Genomic DNA, 18,194 nt, shown 5'->3' with positions numbered 1-18,194 from the left:
CAGTTTTGCATACACTCAGGCTAACAAATCCACTCCGTGCACAAAATTATCAAAACACAACTCCTATTATATAACCACCTACCTTGTTTGTTGAAAATAAATACATTATGCTCAAGTGCGTCATTAATGGGCTGCCTTGGACATCCTTCCCCTCCACTTACACTTCATCCCGGATTGAATTGCTTGTTCATATTTTGTTTTTGTTTATTTGAAAATGACATTCACTTTGAGCAGCACAGTGAGGTAGTGGTTACCGTTTCTGCCTCACAGTCAAGATGTTCTGGGCGCAAATCTTGGCTCGTGTCCTATGTGGCACATGCATGTTCTCCCTGTGTTTGCCTCGATTTTCTGCAGTTACTTCCTCCCACATTCCCAAAACATGCTTGGAAACCTGACACTCCAAATTGCCCACACATGTAATCCATATGAGTGTGAATGTTTGTCGATATGTATCCTGCAATTGAATGGCAACCTTAATACATGGTAAATGAAGTTGCCGAAGCACCACAAGGAATTAAAGTTACAAAGTTTAATTATTAGTTGTAGAGTAAATAGCACAAAAGTGGGGACTTGTGGCTTTGGTAGATTATTTCTTTGTTCTTGGGCTTTATTTCTTTGTTGTAATAATTAATGCCTCTTGGCAATTAATATTACGCTGTTGGAAAGATGGTTTAGTCACCTCTTCTATCCCGCTCGATTTGTACAGAACATGCAAGTGAGATGTGAATCCTGTGTGCACCTGCCGCTGAATTGCTTTCAAAAAATGTTCACTCAACAAATCACACTCATGCTCGTGCATGTTGAGTATGGCGCAACCACTGTTTTCGATGCGTCACTGCATTCATTATTCTCATCTTCCCACTCTTCACCTCTACACCGATGTAGAACATGTGTCTTACTTTTACTCACGACTTGAACATTTCGAAAAAGATCAAGTACACGCTGACATTACGAACTGATTTGTGGTCGGATGCCACTAACATAGACACAAACAAAATTCGCACAAAAAATATTGGTTTCATACAAAAAGTGCACCGACAAAGTATAAACAGTAATCGCCAGTCAAAAAGAACCAGGAAAAACAATACATTAACGAAAGGTGCTTGCAAAGGCAAGGAAATAGAAAATCCGAGATTATAAACGAAATGACTTGAGTCCAATTTCACGAAACAAAAACATGAGCAAGATCAAAGACAAAATAACATAAATACAAGGCAAGAGGCGAGAGAGCAAAAAACGACAAGGACAGGATCGAGAGGTCGAGAAAATAACACTTGAGCAAGAGTAGCAACAAGGTCAATAATCCGACGCCAACTTGGCACTTTGAAGTCCTCAAAAACATGGTTTAACTTGATAATCAAATTGGCGGCAAGTGTGCACACTGGAGGAAAAGCCCTCCACTGCCACCTGCTGGAGACACACAAGAACATGATCACGCTGTATAGGACTCGAATTTTTAGTTGACAAATCCCATTCAAAACCTGTAGGTGAGTAAGGCCATTTTCCAAATCTAAATTACTGTATTTTATTACGGTACATATTTTTCTATCTTCCTGCCAGAATAATAAATAAATTGGTCGACAAACCCATTTTGTAATGCTTTGAACAATATATGTCATGAATTTTAACAAGAACCCATTGACACATTTTTTATTTTATTTTATTTTTTACTCAACTCTTTTACTCTGCTTCACACACTAACTCACAAAGCTTCTCTGAAAAAAATAATTTGACTGGCTGACTCCATGCAGAACAAAAAAGTAATTGGTCTGTGTATTATGTGTGTGCATACACTTACTGTTGTAGTGGGCGGGAAAGTCTACTATAAATCCTCAAAAAGTGGCACTGCTTAAATTAAAAGAGTTGATCCAAATGATGTATGATGTGCAACCGGGGATGTTGTCTTTCACTTTCAGTTTCTGCACGTGTAATGTCACATTAATTCCATACTGTGTATCTGGCAGCATAGGTGGTTGAAGTGAACAGATGCAAGCAAGCAAGCTAGGTAAAAGTTAGCAAGTTATAGTCTCCTCCTTGGTTTCTCACTCTTTTCTCCAACCCAAATAACCCCTGCCAACACCTCCACCCATTTCCCACCCATGTCGCTCTGCCCCCCCCCCCCCCTTGCTGGGGTGAAGACAGACAAGGGTCAGATACAGAAATCAAAAAGAGGAAGGACATGGGGTGAAGAACTGTGTGGCAGGTAAGAGGTAATCCCCCATGAAAATTCTCCCCTTCCTGACTCCTTCCATTTCATCTCTTTTTGCTCTCACTGTTCTCTTTTGCGAACTCATTGCATCATCCTGAGTTTATCCGGAATTTCACTTTTTCTGCTTCATATTTCTTTTCAAGACCTCACCTCCCGCTTTTCTCACTCCCTCTTTCTCTGTGTATTTTTTCGCTGGGTAGGATATAGGTCACACGTGTTGTCTCGGATGTGTAAGAATCTGTTTGAGAGAGAATAGATAATTTATGATATGTGAGGATGGTTTTAATCAGACTCAGCTTCAGCATCTGGCAATGCCCAAGGAAGAGGTGGACAGATTTGCTACTGGCAACCTGTTTTGAATTGCATGAATGTCACATGTCTGATGTGGTCTGTGCATCTCTGTCTCTCCCTACGTGTGAGTTATGTGTTGTCATGGATGGAATCAGAATGCTCCTATTGGGAAAAAAAGATCAATAAAGACAAATTAAATGTTGTTCTCCTCCTGCTTGCTCTTCAGTATGTGCGCTATACTAAGCCACCATGGCCCCCCCGAGCTTCACACCCCACTGGTGTGAGGCAGGCTCGAGATCACATCAGGTGGTGGGAGTGTTTCTGTGCTTGTAAACACACATGCGTCTTATCTCCTGCTCAACCAAGTGTGGGAGAATTCCTTTACAATGTGCAGCTGCTCTTTGGAGTGTGTGCCCTCTCATTTTAATCAAGCAATTGTAATTAATGAGGTACGCTTTGGTATTTTGTGTTTGCATGCTGTAATTGATTCCCCCCCCAGAAGTCAAACAATAAGAACAGTCGTAAGAACACAGCACAGGCCAAATTATTGGACTCATTTAGTACCTCCGAATTGGAAGTGGATATGCTCATGATGATCATTGCAGGTTGTACATGTACATTTATTGTTTTCCTTCAGACGGGCTTCGTAAGCTCCGAGTCACTCACATTTTAATGGGGAGTTGAATTGCACTTTTTTTAACCTACGTGAATGAGAGACGTTTTGACAAAATTTCAACTGAATGAATGGAATTTCAAAAACCACTGAATCATGATCCAGAGTGAATAGTACTCTTATTTCCAGAAAGTAATGACTATGGCCTCTATACTTGGTGAGTAGCAGCGCAGCTACTGTAAATGTTGGAAACAAAGAATTGCAGCTTTGAGGAAAACAGCAAGAATCACATCTTCAAAAGTTGCATCTCCCCATCCATTCATCAGCATCTAGACCAGTGGTTCTTGACCTGGGTTCATCCGAACCCCAGGGGTTCGGTGAATCGGTCTCAGGGGTTCGACGGAGCCTCTGCCATGGAGGTTTAGACACAGCCCACTCAACATGTCAATGAGTTATGACACGCCCACTTTGCCATCACTGGCTGCGGATGATCACATTGCATTGCTTGTCCAATCAGTGCTGCGGGAAATTGAGTTCCCTCAGTAGTCAGTGTGTGACTGGCATGATAGTACGTCATGTGACTTAAAAAAAAAAGGTTTAAACACATTCTATGTCGAGCAAAAAACAAAAGTGGTCAGACGAATATGTACAACATGCATCATGGAACATGATGGGACTCAACGTGTTATCTGCATGATTGGTCATGCCAAGTTGAGCATCTCTCATCTCGCACCGGCAAAACTAAAGGAACACTTCTCGAATCATGTTTTTATTTTTCACTAAGGGTTCGGTGGATGTGCATATGAACTGGTTGGGTTTGGTACCTCTAACAAGGTTAAGACCCACTGATCTAGAACATTCTGACATTTCTTTTACAAATACATCTTGCCACTCTACCAATCATTTATTCATTTGTGAATTCATATGCACCCAGAACAATAATCACCAGTAGTGCTGTGCTGTAGTTACTTTACCACGGTCATTGGCCTCCAAGGAAGTAGCCACCAGTGCTTCTCGAGATCCATGTACAATAAGAGGTTAGCTCTGCGCTCCATTTAATGGAGGCTGGGTTATTTGTTTTATTGCTCATCAAAGCAGGCTCTCGGGCTTAGATCGTTTGATGGGGCTGCTGATAGATACAAGAGAAGATGATCCTGTTCTTTAGAGAAAATAATACATCAAATGATTGGCTGATAAGCTTGAGAGAATTTGACTGGTGACACACCTTGTACCCACACCAATATGATGACAGCGGACCCCCACGTATTGTTTGGCATTTACATTCCATTGTGGATATATACCTGGAACGTATTCCCTGTTATTTGCAGAATAAATAGCATGAGTCCACTTTCATTTTTAACGTGTTGGAAGTTAGGTTTTTTTCCACTTCTTTTCATCCAGCTCGAATACAACCTGTTACTTTTTCACAATGAGCCTTCACGCAGTTCATGGGGAATAACATTTGGTCAATGAGAAAGTACTGTAAGGTTCAAGCCCAACAAACTCATTTATTGACGTAGATGAGCAGATGTTAAAAGGTCAAGGTCAAGGTCATCTTTATTGTCAAACATGCTCTATGTACAACATACAGCACAGATGAAATTTCTTTCCTCTCAATCCTACGAGGTCATTTAAAGATTTGAAAACAAATAACAGCTGATCAAATACTAGAAATGGTGTGTTGGACCTTAGGAGTTGCTTCTGTTTTGCACATCGTGTTTAGAAGCCACCGTCAAACACTTTTTGACATGTGTGCATCGCTTTGCCAGTAGCCAGATTCATTGTGTCCGTGGTAAACTCATGCCATGTTTTGTCAGCTGTATTGGAAATTCAGAAGGTACAAACAGGATTGGGAAATTTTGCTGAGAAAAGCATCCACTCAGCGCTTGTATATTCACGGGCCATCACTGCAGGGACAAAAAAAAAAAAGGTTTTCCCAATGTTTATTGCTCAAGCCGGGCTAAAACGTCAGCCTCATCTCTCTCTCTCTCTCTCTCTCTCTCTCTCTCTCTCTCTCTCTCTCTCTCTCCAACCATAACGATTACTTACTTAGATGATTAAATGTGGTGGTAATAAAATATTTTGTTGACACAGTATTTGGATTGTTGCAGATTTTGATGGATTGACCAACCACGTGAAAAGCACACTTTTTTTTCTCCCATGGAAATCATTGTGCACCAATGTCCTTGCACTTCATAGTGAACTGAATCAATGCTTTCTCTGACTTTCAAGAGATCGGCCCAGCGTGTATGATTAAGGCAGTAGGATTTCGTGCAGTTATGAATTGCAGCATTTCACTCACATTTTGCTCAGCGGCGTCATCAAATCTTTCTCACGCATGATAAAATTCAATTACAACTCAGATTCCTGGATAACTACAGCAAAAATTGGTGTCTATAGTCATATTATTATCTGTTTAAATTACCACTGAGTTGGCTCAAATTTAGAGAACAGACAGACTAATATGCTCATTCAGATAACATATTATGTATTTTTATACAGTGTAGTTGCTATCTTATCTTAGCTGTGTGTGTGTAATGCACAGCATATTTGCACTGAAGATTGAGAGGAAGAAATTTCATCTATGCTGCATTGACAATAAAGATGACCTTGATCTTGACCTTGACCTTATTCAAAAGTATATTACGTTTTTTTTGGTCTTGTGTTTTCACTTGTCTTCGATTGGTCGCAACACAGACAAGATATTCTGAAAGGCAATACAAACAATGGTCTCTCTCAGGTCTGAAAAGAGAGGTCAAGTCCATAATTATCTTTACGATAATTCTGTATGTTGTATGCACCCGCACGAGTTTAAACACGGCATTTTGACCCGTTTGCTATGTTTACGATGTTTGCAAGCTGAGCTGTGATTGGTTGTTACCTGAGCCATGAGCAACTGTGATTCAGATTCAGGAAACTTTATTTATCCTCGTGGGGTAATTAGGACTTAACAGGCACGCTCTGCACAAGAAACATGAAAACAATGACGAACATGGGATACAGTGCAAAAGGGCCTGTCGGTACTCGCCGTGTGTACAGCGCCCCGAGATCTTAGTTCAGAAAGGAAAGCACTAGGGAGGAGAGGGAAAAAAATCATGCTCGAACTATCCTCTTCTGAGGATAATTTAAGTCCAGGAAAAAAAAGAATCAGAATCAGAATCAGAATCATCTTTATTGGCCAAGTATGTAGAACACACAAGGAATTTGTCTCCGGTATAACACGCTGCATTAGTATTATCGTAAACAACAAGATGACTGTGCCGTCATTTTCAGTTGACAGCAAGTGGCAAAATGGCCGCCCGCTGAGATGGACATAAACAGTTGGATTTTACTGTCAACTCACATCCCACCTACATAATATTCACACACACACGCACACGCACACACACATTAACTCTTTCGATACGACTGATGACAGGAACAATGCACCTTGTAGCCTTGAAATTAGCTCTTTCTGGGAAGGAGGGGCTCGCACAGATTTTTAAGCAATTATTTCACAAGGGGGCAACCCGGTTGTCAAATGGTTGACCTCACAGTGCAGAGGTTCAATTCCAGCTCCGGCCTCTCTGTGTGGAGTTTGCATGTTCTCCCCGGGCCTGCGTGGGTTTTCTCCGGGTCCTCCGGCTTCCTCCCACATTCCGAAAACATGCATGGCAGGCTGATTGAACACTCTAAATTGTCCGTAGGTGTGAGTGTGAGCATGGATGGTTGTTCGTCTGTGTGTGCCCTGCGGTTGGCTGGCAACCGGTTCAGTGTGTCCCCCGCCTACTGCCCGAAGATGGATGGGATAGGCTCCAGCACTCCCAGCGACCCTTGTGACGATAAGCGGATCGGAAAATGGATGGATAGATTGATATTTCACGATGGCAGGGTTGCCTGACTTCCTGCTCACGTAGAAACGAACGTACAACCCAGCGCTGAATGTTTGTGCTTGACCACAGTTATTCTAATTTGTTTTATTAATACTCAAAGACAAGTTCAATGTACTGGAATTTCATTTGGATACGACATCACCTACAAACAGGACAACAACCCGGGAGAAGGAATTCCACTGTGGATGCTTTTTTTTTTAATTTCCTGACAAGGCTGCAGGGTAGTACCCGGGCCTCGTCTAGGAATTCCCGACATTATATACAGTAGGATGTATTTTCCATCTCAATGATTTTAACAATCAGACCAAAAGACACTAACTACCATTAAAATTGTCTCTAAAATGTTTTTTTGTACTGTCTGATGGTTGAATGATAGCTTACTCAATAAACCTGGGATGCCTTTGCGTTTGCTTAATGAAGCCTATAAACAGAATTGCTGTCTCTTGTTGTCTCTATGGGTTTGTGTTGGCCAGTTGTTGTGTGGTGCAACGGGAACACTCTGGGTAATTCTTAATATAGAGACTGTTGCACTGGACTGGACTGTACAAGATCTGGATTAGAAATGAACACACATGTCTGTGATAGGAAACTCAAGTAGAAAGGTGCCATTCTGAAGAGAAACAGAAGACGGGATATTTTTTTTTCCAGCAGGTGTGTCACGCAGATTTACTGTTCATTAGTGGTGTAGAACAGACTTTTTTACATTGATGAGAGTTTTCTACCAGACAGGATTGACTAAGACAGATTGTCCTCAAATAGCTTTTGTTAAGCAGAGTAATGTCTCTTTTCAGACACAGCACACAAATACTAGATGTTCGATAGCAATTATCTTTTCAGTCTTTCCTCGCAGTCTGAATGCAGGTGCAGCAATTTATTTTGTCCAGTAATGCTTCCCTGGTTGTCCTGTCAGTTATTTTCTGTATTTTGTAGGTTGGTTGGTCAGGAAGAATATGAGGTCCGTTTTCATGTCACAGAACCATAAATATGTCATCCTCACACATTACTGTATGCACTGCATTGTTAATAATGACAGCAGATATATATATTTTTTGGTCATCAAGTGGTGATTTAGTGAAAGTGTCATGTTTAGTCTCTTCAAAAGATTTGACTTGCCTGTTGTACAAGATGCTAATCCACTCTAACCACAAGAAAACACACATCCACACACACGTGCACTATATATATATATATATATATATATTAGAGCTGTCAGTTTAGTGTGTTTTTATTGGCATTAATTTAAATGAATTTTAACGGGATTAAATTTTTTCTCGCGAGATTAACGCGGCACACGTCACAGCGGATGTTACGTTGCTCTATAAATAAACCAGAAACAAAACAACAAGCGCGCTGCATAGGTCCACACACGTTTGTTTTGCCAGCCAAGGCAGCGCGAGACACCGAAAACGGATACTTAAAAGAGTTTATGAATGGAAAGTTTACTTTTAAAAGGTTGCCAGATTGTTCCACTAACAAAACCAAAGTTACCTGTATGTTCTGCAGTCGTAAACCGTGGCTATCATCGTCGAGTCTGAAATACCACTTAAAGGCCAAGCACACAACTGATGTGACTACTCCGCCCCCTCGTCTCAGACAGACAGCTATGGATCATTTCAAAGTGAAGAAAATGGATGACACGACGAAGAACAAATTTGCTGAAGCGATAGCTAAATGTATGGCTACTGCATGCAAGCCTGTCAACATTGTCCACAGTTCGACTCAAGCTGAAATCATTTGCATTGCATCTAACGACTCCACTACAGATTGCCAGCGAGAGCCTCCATTACAAGCTATGTACAGAAATTGTACGTAGCGGAGAAGGCTAAGGTACACCAAGCGGGAGAAGACACTGTTTCGGGAGAGAAATAAAAGACTAGGTTGATGAGCCTCTGGTGAATAAAGAGCAGGCAGCCTGTCGAATACGATGTATGCCACTGACGCGATTGTTACTTGCTTGGAACTATTTTGTGTGGAAGGTTACAGTGTTGCGCGTCCATATAAATAAAGCGGGTGGAGCTTCTCTGTGTTCGTCTGACAGTGACGGTGCGCTGAGGCGGTGACATGCCAATGAAAGTTCAGCGGTGCAGTGGTAGCGACCTCGCCAAAATAAAACGTCTCCAGTGTTGTCATCGAACCAAGTGTAGTCATCCGAAATGATGTCTACACAAAACCGTAGAGAGACTTCCGCGCAAGAAGGACCAACACAATCAACATAGCCTGACTGCTGTGTTCAAAGCAAACTTGAGAAGAACAAAGTATGCAACCATGGCTTAAATCCACTGTTGGCTGGGTATTAGTTTACCTTAGATATGCACTTTATAATGTTATATTGCTCTGTTTTGATTCCATAAAAAGAGCTGTTAAAGCAGCTGTTGTGTGACAAAATATTTTTTTCGCTGTTGTTGATGGACAGTAATATTGTGTGAGAGATTATGTGTAAATAACTGCTCCAAGTGAAACATGTTCATGTAAAATTGAAAATCGAAATTGTTATTTCAGTAAATATTTGCATTTTGCACATAGAAAACGGATTCATGATTACATGTTGATGAGAGCATTAAAATGGGGAAAATAGGACAAAAAAATATAAAAGGAAATTCAGGAACGATCAAAAATGCGTGAGTAATCACGATTAATTTTTAATTAGATTAAATATTTTAATCGTTTGACAGCTTATATATATATATATATATATATATATAAAGGGGCGGCCCGGTAGTCCAGTGGTTAGCACGTCGGCTTCACAGTGCAGAGGTACCGGGTTCGATTCCAGCTCCGGCCTCCCTGTGTGGAGTTTGCATGTTCTCCCCGGGCCTGCGTGGGTTTTCTCCGGGTGCTCCGGTTTCCTCCCACATTCCAAAAACATGCATGGCAGGCTGATTGGACGCTCTAAATTGTCCCTAGGTGTGAGTGTGGGCGTGAATGGTTGTTCGTCTCTGTGTGCCCTGCGATTGGCTGGCAACTGATTCAGGGTGTCCCCGCCTACTGCCCGAAGACGGCTGGGATAGGCTCCAGCACCCCCCGCGACCCTAGTGAGGATCCAGCGGTTCGGAAAATGGATATATATAAAGAGAGAGAGAGAGAGAGAGATACAGATATAGATATAGATATATTACTATTAAGCAAGCCTTTTTAAATAGATGACAAATATGACGTGGCCCAATTCTCTTGCTCATGGTGGGAAAAATACAGGACTACATTTTCTGCACATTGGATTGGATTGGATTGGATAAAACTTTATTGTCAAATGTGTCACATGTGAAGACATTCCAATACTGTATAACACTTGAGAAAACATATTACACTGACTGTTGTTATGTGGCAGCTGTGACCTGCAGGGTGCAATTGGTGCAGCCAATGGTACAAAACCTTTTGTGTTTTGCAGAAAAAAAAATCCACCCAAAAAATATGACAGAGAGTATGAATCCTTTGGCCGTAACAGAAAACAATACTGTAGTTGTAAATAACCAACACAACATGTAAAGTTTGCGTGATTGAACCATCTGCAGCCACACGCGACTCTTTTTAGGGGTTTTTTTTATGCAGAAGGGCCAAGTGCACGTTTGCACAACAGGTCTGGGTTGATGTTGGCTTTAATCTTGTAGCACTCAATCACCACAACAGTCCTTCTCTTTGGAAAGAAGGAAATCTGCTTTGTCAGAGAAAAAACAGTGACTGCTCTTTTGAGGACAGTATGTAATGCTTTGTCAAACATATTAACCATTTATAAAACATGTTATATAAAACATTTTTATTCAGTCCCTTCTGATTTTATTTTGGGGAGTAATTTCCCAAGCATATGTCCTTCTAACTTACTGTTCAACCCCTAGTTTGACATTTAAACAGCCGAGTGGACATCAGTGGCCACTCCTAAGTTGATCTTTAGCCTGTGTGTTTGATTGAACGCTATGAATTTCACCTGACAAGTGGCCTTTCTGCATCTTTTACATAACTAAATGTTTTAGAATAAATTGCCAATGATATATATTGGCTATGCAATTTATGACAATACAACACGATTTGAAATTGGAATTAAAATCAAGCCTATCAGACAGTATGAGCCAGCGGTATGTAGCCTCAGTGGTTGGTGCTCAAATAAAATGCCGCTGATCTTACTTGAACAATACATCCTTTTGTTTAGTTTGCTTGCGTGTGTGCTGCGGGCTGAAAGTTGCTGAAGAGGGCTGCACAATGCTGCCACATTCTCAAAGTAATACAAGAATAAACAGTGATAACTCGACCCATGTCAGTACTGCAATAAAGACTCTGAAATTATTTGTCTATTTATTTGTTTTATGGCCTCCAGCTCCAGATTGGCCCTTGCGAGTGTTCATGAGCTCATGTTATCAATTGCAGCTGAAGCCACTGCATTCTTGCTTGACACTATTTTCATGCCCAATGCGGTCTAACTCTGCATGAAGGCCGGCTAAAACAAATTTTGGTATTTTCGTAGACCCGTGCAAGTGCGCGTGAACACTGCCGACTTAATTCACCTCCAATCAACATGGCTCCTCTCATGCTCTCGAAGTGCCGCATGCGATAGGCCCACATATAGTCCTCGACATGGCGGAAGAACAAACTGATTTTCTCGTGTATAGCAACAGGGAGATCTTAGATCCGTAAAGTGGGTACTTGGAGACTATCTTCCACCCTGATGGTTTCCATGTGTGAGCCCCCTGCCCTCAATAGCTGTGCCGCGGCCAGCGGGGTTATTTTAAAAAAAATCGTAAAAAAGATCTTAGTAAAATAAATGCATTCGATGAACTGATTTCTGCAGTGTCCCAGAAGGGTCGATCCACGCTGGTGTCGTCTTGATGAATGAAATACGATGACATCCATCACACATCCAGAGAGCTTGGAATCCGTCTGCCTGCATCAGAGTCACCTAATTCACGTTACACAAGCAAACTACCTTGCACCTATAGTTAGATGTAGCTGCAGCAAGCGTGAAGTTTAGCTTACTGCATGCCACCAAAATGTTAGATGCGCCGGGCACATTAAGGCAAACTACCTCGCCACACGACAACTCCCACAACGGCACAGAGAGGTCGGCCAAATTCCCAAACATGCTAAACGAGGCTTGCACCAGCATGAAAATGAAGATGCACCAATTTTTAAGTTCACGCGCAGCCCCACCGTCTACGAATATAGCACCTATGTGTTCATGATGTAATACATTAGATAGAGGGTGATGCTGTAATTAATGCGGGGTGTTGAGGGCTTTCGAGTTCTGCTACGCCTGCACGAGATATGAATATGTACAGCTGCCACTCCAGAGCCTGGCTGGATTTTCATTTTCTCTCATCTAACCGCCCACGTCCTGTCTGCTGACTATACTCCCGATCCTATTTCCTGTGGGCATGTCATCTCCGAAGCCTGCTCTGTGTCACTGTATCAAGCTAATCCCATCTATAGTACACAGGTGACCATTAAAACAAACGATTTTCCTGCTTTCTGATGGACTGGGTCAGGCAAAGTCAATGTGTTTAACCCTTTTCAGGGACAACAGTTACTGCAGGGAGCAGGGTGCATGAAAGGGTTAAATATAGAACGTTTGATGAGTGCCTGATGGGGTTTATATCTGCATTTGAATTACCGGTAAACAACTACGGTCAGGAGTGGCTGTTCTTTGAATTATTTAGTACATTACTCTTCAAAATAGCCTCTCACTTAACTATGCAGATAACATTTAATGACATCCTGCTGTCAGTAGGAGCTTATTAACTACACTCTCATTACATCTTTTTTTTCCCGGTGCCTCTCAGACAGCTGTTGTGCCCTCTGGACCGGTGTTGTCAGAATGTGGCATACATCCAACAGCTCTTATAACACACCACGTCATTGATACATGCACGCAAACAGACGCCGTCATTATGTTTTGACATACTTTGCAAACAGTTTTCTGTTCATGACACTGATTGACCAGCACATTTGGTACAGATGCTTTGTCCAAGAAGATACACAAGATGTGTATCCACAATGGCGGGTGCCTTGAGTGGGGACATATCTTACTTTATGTCCTTCGTACCACCGCTATCACATCACATTGACAGAAAGTACAAAAATACACGATGTCATACAGCAAAAGAGCACACGACTGTGCCACACGCGTCATCTGGCGCAGTTCGAAAATCAGCATTTGTCTCATAACGTGGCAATCAATAAAAAATGTCATGAAATACAGTACATCAAACCAACTGGTTATTAAATGTATTCATGAATGCAGATCGGTACGGAAATGTTTCGCTTATCGAAGTTCGCTGTCACAAGTTTTGCTCTGACCAGCCAAACAGATGACTGCAAAATGTTGATATCATCAAGGGCCGGCTCCCTGGTCCCATGAGGACGACTTTGAAATCAGAGCGGTGAGAGAAACAATCCCATTTATAACATAGTGTATGTTGCGTCAGCCAGCAATACTGATTCTGAAGGCCTGGAGCAAACTGACATGGCATCAAAGAGTCTGAAATCCCAATGAACAAAAAATTAAATCAAATAAAAATCGTAACAGCCACATATATGTGCTGTTATATTTTAGTTTTTTCTTTCGAATATTTTTCTTTTTTTTTAACCAGACATGCATCCGACTTATTGATCGCAAGAAGGACAGCAGTATATTAATCTGTAGGCAAGAATAATTTGTCCTCCATTGCTAATTGTTGGAGAGAATCTTGTCTGCATCATGACTACAGTCAAGGGACCCTTGAGGCAGCCGCTTTGTAACTGGAAACAATTAACACACTTTGCTTACCATGTGAAAATGTCTTTCAAACACAAAAAAAACAGCTTTATGGAACTTATTTGCAGGTCAACAGGGTGACCCAAAATTATTGCATTTCATACTACGGCTGATCAAATTAGTATGAATTGTATTGATCTCACTTTTCAGGTTATTTGAAAGGAAGGAATGAAAAGAAGTTGAAACCAAATTTCAGACCAGTCTGTGCAGGCAAAATTTCAAAGGAAGTTCAATTTCAATTGTTGCTGACAAAATTCTGATATGCAAGTGGGTAAATAAGTTCAGTACCAAAATAACTATTCAGAACCATGCGTGCTAAAGCTGAAGGAGTCCAAAGTGAATGAGGTTTGTGTTAGAGGGTGGCTGAGAATGTTCCCGACAGGAACTCTGTCGCTCACATCTCGAATAAGATCGAGGCGCATTTTGATTGTGGAGGATAGAGGGTTAGGATATGTCTCCAAATAAATTAATAACGGTACTTTTATTGGTTTGTCATTTAATGTTCCACATTCCCCCTGCCCTTTGAAAGCTCTCCAAGTGAGAAATGAATCTACCTCGAATGCTAAGCTTTTCTGAGGATTGCTTTCAATTAAGTCAACTTTTACGATCCTCACAAGTGCAGCTCGGCTTTCTCATTTACTATCTCGTTTGAACATTTCGATTTCACTCTTGGTCTACTGGATGTCCACTTCTTTTGACCTTTTTTTCCTCTCTTGCCTTCCTCTCTCTTCAGAATTGTCCTGATTAAACAGGGATTGTCTGTGCCCACAGTGTAAAATTGCAATAGGGCTCTGACTCTTCCTCCAATTACGATCACCATTTTTCAGCTCCCAAGTTGGCTAATTAAGCCTGAAGGACACCGAGCTGCAGTTCCATTAGGAAACCCAGAGAAGTCAGGAACGACAATGCTCCTTTTATTTTCCTGGGACATAGGAAGGAGCAGCTGCTTAAAGAACGGTTGCCACGGTAACAGCCACGTGCCGTGACATTCAATGCTACAGCTGTCAAAAGCTGTATTCATTTTTACAACAGAGGCAACAATTGTGCTCCAGATCACTACTTCTGGATGATGTAGGTTGGGCAGAGCCCAAACAGAAGTTGTTCTACTTTCTGTTTCAGCCCCTGCAGGTAGCAGTCAATTTGATTGATTACTTTACACAATAGTCCGGCACTTGCTTGCTTATTTCAGCTCAGAAAATGAGAGTTCAATGATACATTACTCGCTCTAGCCCATTTTACACAATAAATTCCCCTATATTTTATGTGGGCTTTTTTTTTTTGTGGCATTTGTGCGAAAGAAAACAATCTCATTATTAAAAAAACATAAATAAATAAATAAATCAAGAATCTGCAGATATTCTCCAAAATGTACCTGTACTGTAAATCAGCGCTTGCATCACAGAACAATTATGGATATATTGCAAAGGGATGGTCTATGGCGCAGGTCTCAAACTCAAGGCCCAGGGACCAGATCTGGCCCGCTGGGTCATTTTATGTGTGTCATCTATTTAAAATCTGTACCGAAATGTCAAATTGTAATGTGTAATAAATAACGTTGAAATTTTGCAATCATTTTGTTACCCTGTTTGTTCAATTATTATTCAAGTGAGTGCAAACTCTTATAATCGACTTGAGTGATTTGAAAACTAGTCATCTATTAATTTGTTGTGTACAAGTAATAATTTTGTGGTTTCACTGTCATAACGGCCCGCCGAGGGAAGACGTGACTCCAAATTGGCCCGCGACGAAAATGAGTTTGACTGTTTCTAGTTTCAATGGTCTATGGCAATCTTTAACAGTATACAAATTCAAATGATGCCCAGGGTTCATAAGATGTTTTTATTGCTTTTTGTGAAGATTTATATCACTTAAATGTTACCTTTGAGTCCACAATGACAGATCTTGTCACATTTTGAGCTGCAGTAAGCACTGGTCTACCACTGCCAAATACTACAGCAATCAGAATGAGAAAAGGTGTTTGAAGAGATTTCTGGTGTACGTTTCTGCCAATATGATTCATCCAGTTTCTCCATAATGAATGATATCAGCAAAGATGGATACATAGTATGCAAAGGTTTACCATTTCCAGCTATTACAGCAATAAGAATGAAAAAATATTTCGATTTTAATTGTTATATGGTGATTTCTACCATTGCTCGTCACGGCGACCGTTTCTTCAGCACATCTAAACAATTTTTTTTGACTAGTTTTGTCAGTACCAAATCATTTCCAGGCTAGGGATGTGGATTTACGTTTTTCTGTTAATTTAAATTTTTAAAAAATCACAGAGATGGGTGACTCGTCCCTTTCTCCACTTTCTCAGATTGAACCAGTGGTTTGTTCAAGTCAACTGGTTTCATTGAGTCACATGACTGAATCCTGCCCGCTGATTCGCAGAATAAAGACATCACTTCCTCTTCCTTTGTCATCTATGTACACTGTTCGCCAAATGAGGACTTTCATCACTTCCTCCTATTTTGCAGCCAATCAATGGAACCTTTTGCGACAGTATTACTACTCTATTCATACATTATCTAAACCGAGTGATCATGTTTACCATGCGTGTTTTTGAAATGTGGAAGGAGAGCGGAGTATTTAAAATTGTACATTGTGAAAGCAATTAGCGGCCATCGTGGCTCGAATGACGAAATTTCACCGTCAACGACCAACCTGGTTTGTCATGGTTATTTCTTTCAGCTTGTCCATGCGGCCTATGTCTTTGACAAAATGAAATTCTCCGAAAAGTTCCACCGCTTCATTTATGGTGTCACTAAATGAATCCCAACAAAAACACATTCAAAAAGATCCCCCATCCAACCGAAACCTATAAAATCTAAAATAAACCAAAATGTTTACACAGTCAATGCGTGATATGATAGAGCCTCTCATTGGGTAACAGCTTCAGCCTTGTCTTAACGCACAGAAAATGTCTGCTTGTGCACATTAAAAATGCATTTGCATTTGCAGCTTATATCCAGATGCGGACTCAAATAGGATATGACATATGTCATAACACTCCTTCCGCATTGAATTACCCTTAATGCACATTGCATTACCTTGTAGGCTACACCTGTATGAAATGCAAAATATGAATACAGCAGCCTTGCCTCAAAAATAAAAGCCTTGGGTCATAATAAAACGTAATTAATGGAGCACTTGTGTTCTGAGAAAAAAAAAGCATGATCACTCATAGGTTGGGTAACTGTAATGGTAATTTAACCATGAATAATTTACCTTGGAAAATGCATCATGTTAATCATTTAAACCCCCAGAAAATATTAAGCAGGTGCCTGCCTGTTTTCATGTTTTGTCCATTTATTAGATTAAGCTATATTTTTCTTGCGACATACGTTTGCATCAAAATTCTCTGACATGTATGTGCCGATTAACGAAATAGCCTTGGATTTTATATTTGGTTGTAAGGGCAATATAACATTATACCGATACAGTTGAATGCCACAGCTCACATGCTTTTGGGGTTTGACAAATGTCCTCATTTCATTAGTTATTTTAGTTATTTCTAAGTTTAACATAAGCACATTCATGTTTTGACTATTCTCGCTGGATTCTTTTTCCAGATCACTTTGCTCATACACAGCAGTAAAGTTCACTGAAGATGAAGCAGGCTCTGTTTCAGGTTCTTGCAAGTGAAGCAAAAGTTGCCATTTATTTTGAGGGGTTATCACGATGGATTGATACAACAATGACTCTTTATACTGATTCAAGTTGTTTTAGTAAACAGTGTGGGTTGCTCTTTCTTCAACAGAACACTTTGGTTCATTTGTGTGCGCCGTTTCATCCAACACGGCCACAATGATTGTCTTTATGTGGGCAATGCCAGTAACCAAGGTTTACCGTATGCATGGAGGCCATACATTCTACTGCTTCTATACTATCCATCCATTTTCTGAACCGCTTATCCTCACAAGGGTCGCGGGCGTGCTGGAGCCTATCCCAGCTGTCTTCGGGCAGTAGCCGGGGGACACTCTGAACCGGTTGCCAGCCAATTGCTTCTATATTAAGAAATAATGTTTGTTAATTTGCACTGTGTTGTTTTCTTTAAGTTCCTTTAATGAATATTTGTAAATATTTAATGGGTCGCTTCCATGGAGAAAAACGTCACAACACTTTTTTTTCTTTTCACGGCATGTTCTGATTCTGATTCTCTTTGTGAAATTATGTGTCATTGCTAAAGTATTACTTTCTAACAAAGTTTTTCTTTCTTTTTTTTTTTTACCTTAGGCTGCTCCGCCAAAGCGTTGTCGATGACTGAGATCTCTGCATCCCATTATGGACAAAAAAAGTGGTGAGGGTCACCAGTGATGTTTATGGATAATTTATATTCTTGTTAAGCACAGCATGAATTACACTTATTTACAGTATTTTGTTTCATGACATGACATATGCTGTACATTCTTTTTAAATATAATACCGTAATTTCCTCTTTATGCTGTGGCCAAACTGTTTATT

General features: G+C 40.7%; 1 protein-coding gene across 6 annotated transcripts in view; it reads left to right on the top strand.

The window, feature by feature from the left end:
• kank4 (KN motif and ankyrin repeat domains 4) overlaps positions 1 to 18,194 on the top strand; it is an 89,769-nt gene that overhangs the window by 56,669 nt on the left and 14,906 nt on the right. For all 6 annotated transcript variants that reach the window (XM_086115243.1, XM_086115244.1, XM_086115242.1 and 3 more), the window contains one exon: positions 17,967 to 18,030. In XM_086115243.1, the coding sequence (XP_085971369.1) occupies positions 18,015 to 18,030 (16 nt within the window). In that variant the 5' untranslated portion in view covers positions 17,967 to 18,014. The remainder of the gene's footprint in view (positions 1 to 17,966; positions 18,031 to 18,194) is intronic.

This window comes from Hippocampus guttulatus, chromosome 7 (genome assembly GCF_054856545.1).
Source record: "Hippocampus guttulatus isolate MCC_2025c chromosome 7, RoL_Hgut_1.0, whole genome shotgun sequence".
Taxonomy (NCBI): Eukaryota; Metazoa; Chordata; class Actinopteri; order Syngnathiformes; family Syngnathidae; genus Hippocampus; species Hippocampus guttulatus.
The sequence above is the reverse complement of the archived record's forward strand: the minus strand, read 5'-3'. Positions and strand labels throughout refer to the sequence as shown.